This window comes from Populus euphratica, unplaced genomic scaffold (assembly GCF_000495115.2).
Source record: "Populus euphratica unplaced genomic scaffold, PopEup_1.0 scaffold3.1, whole genome shotgun sequence".
In the NCBI taxonomy this organism is placed as follows: domain Eukaryota; kingdom Viridiplantae; phylum Streptophyta; class Magnoliopsida; order Malpighiales; family Salicaceae; genus Populus; species Populus euphratica.
The window spans coordinates 3,196,721-3,202,868 of record NW_011499847.1 but is presented as its reverse complement, the minus strand read 5'-3'; the positions used below and the strand labels follow the sequence as shown (position 1 = coordinate 3,202,868).

Genomic DNA, 6,148 nt, shown 5'->3' with positions numbered 1-6,148 from the left:
TTGTATTGCTGGTGCAGTAGGTTTGATGTTAAGGATTTTTTTTTTTAATGGAGGTGTTTGAGTTAGTTTACACTAGCTTATTAAGTTTATAAACTTTAAAATTAATAATTATATAAATTTTTAATAATAAAATTTAAACTAATAATTTTAAAAAAATAAATATAAAAACCAACCATTTTAGCAATGTAAAGTTGTTTCTTTACCTTAATGCATGCGGTGTGGCATCGCAACAGCAAAGAGATGGCTTTTAAGAGCCGAATTTGTTGCAATATGTGATGATATATGGTAAGGCCCACACCTTCTACTTCTGGCTTAACAAAGGTTCAATGTTCAATGGATGCTTCCCCTTCTTTAATAAGGAATTGACTTGCAGCCAACGCAGCCAGGAAGGAGCCAACGAGTGTCCGAAGAAAGAATGGTTTAAAATAAACCATTTTAGACCAAGTTGTCCTGTTTCAAGTCAAAAATGGTCCAGAAGAGCAATGCCAAGACTTTTAAATACAAGACAGAATTGTATTGTTGGCTGTCGGCTGGAGGAGCCCCGATTTTCAAGTCAAGGATGAGGGGCTACACTGGCTCCTTTCGTAAGGAGGCTTTTTTTTGTCTATTTATTTATTTATTTTATAAGCTCAAATACTTCTAGGAGGATTTGAACCCGTTTTGCAGGTGCAAGGAACTTATTACCACTATGGCCCATTGGTTTTATAAACTATTCATTAACTTGTTTTCCTTTTTAGTGACTTAGGCTCACTAGTTTTTTTATCGGAAGTTTAGTGGTTTTATAATGATTTTCACCAAGAAAATTCCCTTTTTTATTTACAGAAAAAGCATGTTTTATTTCCTATTGTTGATTTCTTTTAATAATTTGTTTTGAGGAGAAATGTATCTTATATTTTCAAAGAAATAAAAAAATAAAGAAAACCTAAAAAAAATAAAAGGAAAGTTGGAAAGGATTGGACAAGCTAGACGCAGGGGCCTTTGCTTGCAATGGTTGCTTGAATTTATGTGAAAAAAATCTCAGTTGGCAAAGGAAGCTTTTAAGAAATTCCATTGGTGAATTATACTTCAGGAAAACCCCTCTGATCATTGCTAAACTGTGACCACAATTTTGTCTTCCTCTAGATGTTTTTTATAAATTTCAGAAAAACATTTAGCAGCGCAGCCCAAGTAATCTGCCCGCCAGCAGCTGATTTGACACTCTTGCTTTTTCCAAGAACGGAGCAAGTTGCAAGAACACTGTTGTCTTGCAGAATAATGGGCCAAAAAAGGAAAGCTGACAGGAATCTTACTGTTTGCAATTAGTGATTTTATAATTACTGCAAAAATTTGAGTCGCACAATCAAGCTGTCTATAAATAGTACTAATCACAATTTAGATTTCCGTCTCACCCGAGTGCTAGAGCACCTTGATTTCATTCAGCGTCCACTGTTTTGTATCCTGAAAGAGAAAATGGGATGTTTACTCCGGTTCACTCAGTCCGTGTCTTTAATTTTGTTTCTCTTGCATTTTAATCCAACAGTTTCGTCATCCTTGTCTTCAAATTTCTCCTCTTCAGCTCAATTATGTGCCAGTGACCAAAGTATTCATCTGCTCCAATTCAAAGAATCTTTTGTCATTGATCCTTCTGCTTCTTTTGAGTATTGTGAAGATCCCAAGACAGAGTCCTGGAAAGAGGGCACAGATTGCTGCTTGTGGGATGGGGTGACTTGTGACATCAAGAGTGGGCAAGTCATTGGGCTTGACCTTGCCTGCAGCATGCTTTATGGCGCTCTCCATTCCAATAGCACTCTCTTCTCCCTTCATCATCTTCAAAAGCTCGACCTCTCTTACAATGATTTCAATCTCTCTCATATTTCATCTCAGTTTGGCCACTTTTCCAATTTGACGCATCTTAACCTAAACTATTCGGGTTTTACAGGCCTAGTTCCATCACAAATCTCTCATCTGTCCAAACTGGTTTCACTTGATCTCTCTTATAATAATAAACTGGCACTAGAACCAATTCCTTTTAACAAGCTTGTTCAAAACCTAACCAAGCTAAGAGAACTCCATTTGAGCGAGGTCGACATGTCATTGGTTGTACCCAGTTCCTTGATGAATCTTTCTTCTCCTTTGTCATCACTCCAACTCGCTAACTGTGGATTGCAAGGGAAACTACCAAGTAACGTTCATGGGCTATCAAACTTGCAGCTGCTTGATTTATCGGAGAACATAGACCTTACTGGCTCTTTTCCACCATTCAATGTGAGTAATGCTCTTTCATACTTGGATCTATCAATGACGGGGATTTCAATACATCTAGAACATGATCCAGTTAATAATTTGAAGTCGGTGAAGCAATTGTATCTTAGACAATGCAATTTTACTGGCGCAAATCTACCATGGCTTGGCAACCTCACACAACTCACTGTGTTGGACATTTCATATAACCACTTGAGTGGTCACATCCCATTCTCTATAGGAAACCTTAAGCACCTCCAGACCTTGAATCTCGGATTCAACAATTTTACAGGTCCGGTTCCATCTGATTTTGAGCAGCTCACTGAGTTGGTTTCACTTGATCTCTCCGGGAACTCTTATCTGACACTAGATTCATCTTCTCTTAACAAGCTTGTTCAAAACCTAACCAAGTTAAGAGAACTCCGTTTGCGGTGGGTAAATATGTCTCTGGTTGTACCTGCATCCTTGAAGAATTTGTCGTCTTCTTTGTCAATTCTTTCTTTTGGGAATTGTGGGCTGCGAGGGGAATTCCCATCTAACATCTTTCTCCTACCAAACCTTGAATTTCTCAATTTGGGGGGTAACGTAGGCCTCACAGGTTCTTTTCCTTCCTCCAATGTGAGCAGTTCCCTCGAGGAGTTGGCTCTTTTTGATACGAAAATCTCAATTTCTATCGAGAATGACTTTATCAATAATCTAAAGTCGTTGAAAAAGCTGGTTCTCCGTAACTGTATCGTTAGCAAAAGATCAAATCTAGCACTGCTTGGTAACCTCACACAGCTTCTTGAATTAGATCTCTCATTTAATAATTTGAGTGGCCGCATCCCATCATCACTGGCAAACCTTGTGAATCTCAATTGGTTGGATCTTAGTTCCAATAATTTCAAGGGTCAGATTCCAGATTTTTTGGGTAGCCTGACACAACTTCAACGTTTATTTTTATCAGATAATCAATTGCTAGGCCCTATCTCTCCTCAAATAAGTAGCCTTCCGAATCTAAGAGCTCTCATGTTATCTGATAACTTGTTCACGGGCACAATACCGTCCTTTTTGTTTTCTCATCCCTCTCTGCAGTATTTGGACCTCCATAGCAACTTATTCACTGGGAATTTAAATGAATTCCAGTACAATTCATTAATATTGCTTGATTTGAGCAATAACCACTTGCATGGCCCAATTCCAAGCTCAGTTTTCAATCAAGAGAACTTGATAGTCCTTAAACTTGCATCCAACAACATGTTAACAGGAGAGATTTCTTCTTCTGCTTGTAAGCTGACAGCCCTGCAAGTCCTTGACTTGTCCAACAACAGCTTGAGTGGTTTTATACCACAATGTCTAGGGAACTTTAGCAGCAGCCTCTCAGTTTTGCATCTTGGCATGAATGATCTCCAAGGCACAATCCTTTCAAGGTTTTCGCAGCTTGAGTGGTTTTATACCACAATGTCTGGGGAACTTTAGTGACAGTCTCTCAGTGTTGCATCTTGGCATGAACAACCTCCAAGGCACACTCCTTTCAAGGTTTTTTGTGGGGAATAACTTGAGATATCTCAATCTCAATGGCAACGAATTGGAAGGGGAAATACCACCATCTATTATCAACTGTACACAATTGGAGGTTCTTGATCTTGGCTTCAATAAGATAAAAGGCAAGTTCCCCTACTTTCTCGATACGCTTCAAGAGCTTCAGGTTCTTGTTCTAAAATCCAATGAACTCCATGGGTTTGTGAAAGATCCGAGAATAAGATAAAAGGCAAGTTCCCCTACTTTTTCGATACGCTTCAAGAGCTACAGGTCCTTGTTCTAAAATCCAACGAACTCCATGGGTTTGTGAAAGGTCCGACGACCAACTACGCCTTTTCAAAACTAAGGATTTTTGACATCTCCAGCAATAATTTTAGTGGACCGTTGCCAACTGGGTATTTCAATGGTCTCGAAGCAATGAAGACCTTGGATCAAGATATGATTTACATGAAGGTTAGAAACATCAGTTATGATTATTCTGTAAAATTGACGTGGAAAGGGCTGGAAATTGAGTTTGTGAAAATTAGAAGTACCCTCGCATTCATTGATTTGTCGCACAACAGTTTTATTGGAGAGATACCAGAGTCGATTGGAAAGCTTAATGCACTTCAACAGCTAAACTTCTCTCACAACTCCCTTACAGGATATGTTCAACCTTCATTGGGGAATTTGGCCAATCTGGAATCGTTAGATCTCTCTTCAAACTTGCTTACGGGAAGGATTCCGATGCAGTTGGCAGATCTAACATTTCTTAGTGTCCTAAACCTTTCACATAACCAGCTACAAGGACCCATACCTAAAGGAAAGCAGTTCAACACGTTCAATAAGGGTTCATTCGAAGGAAACTCGGGCTTGTGTGGATTTCAAATCTCGAAGGAATGCAATAGTGGTGAGACACAACAACCACCACCATCAAACTCCGAAGAAGGAGATGATTCATCACTGTTTGGAGATGGATTTGGATGGAAAGCAGTTGTGATGGGGTATGGATGTGGATTTGTGCTTGGAGCTACAGTGGGATACATAGTGTTTAGAACAAGAAAACCGGCATGGTTTGTGAGGATGGTCGAAGTTCAATGGAGTCTGAAAACTAAAGGAAGAAAGAAGAAAGCTCACAGAAACGGTGCAAGAAGAAACTAACCTTTGAAGCAGGTATTTTCAGGTAATTTATTCAAGCGTCTGATGTATTTTCGAGTATATATATATATATATATATATAGTGAAGTTTCTATAATGTTTTTTTTCTCTTGCATTGAACATTTTTTTTTTAACAGCAGAACGGGCTATTCATTCAACAAGAGAGAGCGAGAGAGAGAGAGAGAGAGAGTGAAGTTTCTATAATGTTTTTTTTTCTCTTGCATTGAACTGTTTTTTTAAACAGCAGAACGGGCTATTCATTCAACACCTAGGGAAATCCTTTACAAGAATACAACGAAGTTCATCCGGGTGGTTGTGAACCCAGTCAAGTAGACATTTGAAACATCTAGTCACTCTGGCTGTCCAATCTGCGGCAACATTTGCACTTCTACCCGCCCAAGCTACTGTTACAAATTGATAGCGTGGAGCACTTGTTTCTCATCATCAGTTTCTACAATCACTTGGCAAGTTGAAGACTGACTACCCAACGCAATATACTGCCTTATGTGATGCGTCGCCAATAATTATAGCTGTGATTTTCTACGACGCGAATAACATTGGAATGGAAGATACAGAGTGCTAGACCCATCTTCCACTCTACATCTATTTTACTCTTCTGGTGTTAGGTTTTTTCTTTCTTTCCCTCCTTTTTCAATGGTTTTCTTGCAATGATGTGTGTTGCTAATGTGAAAAAAGAGTCAATTTATGCTTAAAACCGTTCTGTAATATATGGCTAATTTCAAGCGTAAATTTTAATTTTTATAAGATTTTAAATTGTTATGAAGGAAGAATATAATTGTATGATATTTTAATTTTAAAAGTACGACGATAAATACATGCAGTTAGTGTCAAGTTGCCTGCCTTACCCGTACAGGATATCTGCAGAAAACTCTTGCTTCTTCTTTATAATAATCGCTATTAGTAGCTGGATACATGGACTTAAGTCCCCTGACAAAAAATATTGGACAAGCTTGAAGAGTTAGTTTTGTTCTTTTACATATGTTCTTCAGGTAATGATCGGATGTTATTCAGGTATTCATTAATATTGTAATAATATTTTATTTTTCAAATATTTTTCATTTATTAAAAAATATTTTTTTATTTTTCCAAATTTATTTTTCACATAAACAATAAAAAATATCCAAAAATATCAAAAAAATAATTACCCCTTTGTATTAAAAAAAAAACCCATCTTAGTTATTATTTGTTTTGTATATATAAAACTACTCCCTTTTTCTTGATATTTTTTTCATTTAAATAGCTTGATTTT

At 37.5% G+C, this 6,148-nt stretch overlaps 1 protein-coding gene across 9 annotated transcripts; it reads left to right on the top strand.

Moving 5' to 3' along the window:
* The first annotated feature begins 1,297 nt into the window (after window positions 1-1,297).
* On the top strand, window positions 1,298-5,623 carry LOC105107175 (receptor-like protein 12). Of its 9 annotated transcripts, none has more exons than XM_011001058.1 (5): window positions 1,300-2,296; window positions 2,375-3,538; window positions 3,648-3,910; window positions 4,015-4,903; window positions 5,123-5,623. In XM_011001058.1, exons 1-4 carry the CDS (start codon window positions 1,450-1,452, stop codon window positions 4,879-4,881), a joined length of 3,141 nt encoding a protein of 1,046 aa, XP_010999360.1. In that variant the 5' UTR covers window positions 1,300-1,449; the 3' UTR covers window positions 4,882-4,903; window positions 5,123-5,623. The 9 variants fall into 9 exon arrangements, with proteins under 9 accessions (XP_010999349.1, XP_010999355.1, XP_010999317.1 ...); XM_011001066.1 differs by having other exon boundaries at window positions 1,301-2,296; window positions 2,375-3,629; window positions 3,739-3,910; XM_011001047.1 differs by having other exon boundaries at window positions 1,298-3,538; window positions 4,015-4,893.
* Window positions 5,624-6,148: the final 525 nt, after the last annotated feature.

Excerpts from the sequence above, each read along its gene's own strand:
- LOC105107175 (XM_011001047.1), top strand. The coding sequence starts at position 1,450 with ATGGGATGTTTACTCCGGTTCACTCAGTCCGTGTCTTTAATTTTGTTT. Across the intron at positions 3,539-3,647 it reads GTCCAACAACAGCTTGAGTG|GTTTTATACCACAATGTCTG; the intron begins GTTTTATACCAC and ends GCAGCTTGAGTG. Across the intron at positions 3,911-4,014 it reads CGCTTCAAGAGCTTCAGGTT|CTTGTTCTAAAATCCAACGA; the intron begins CTTGTTCTAAAA and ends GAGCTACAGGTC.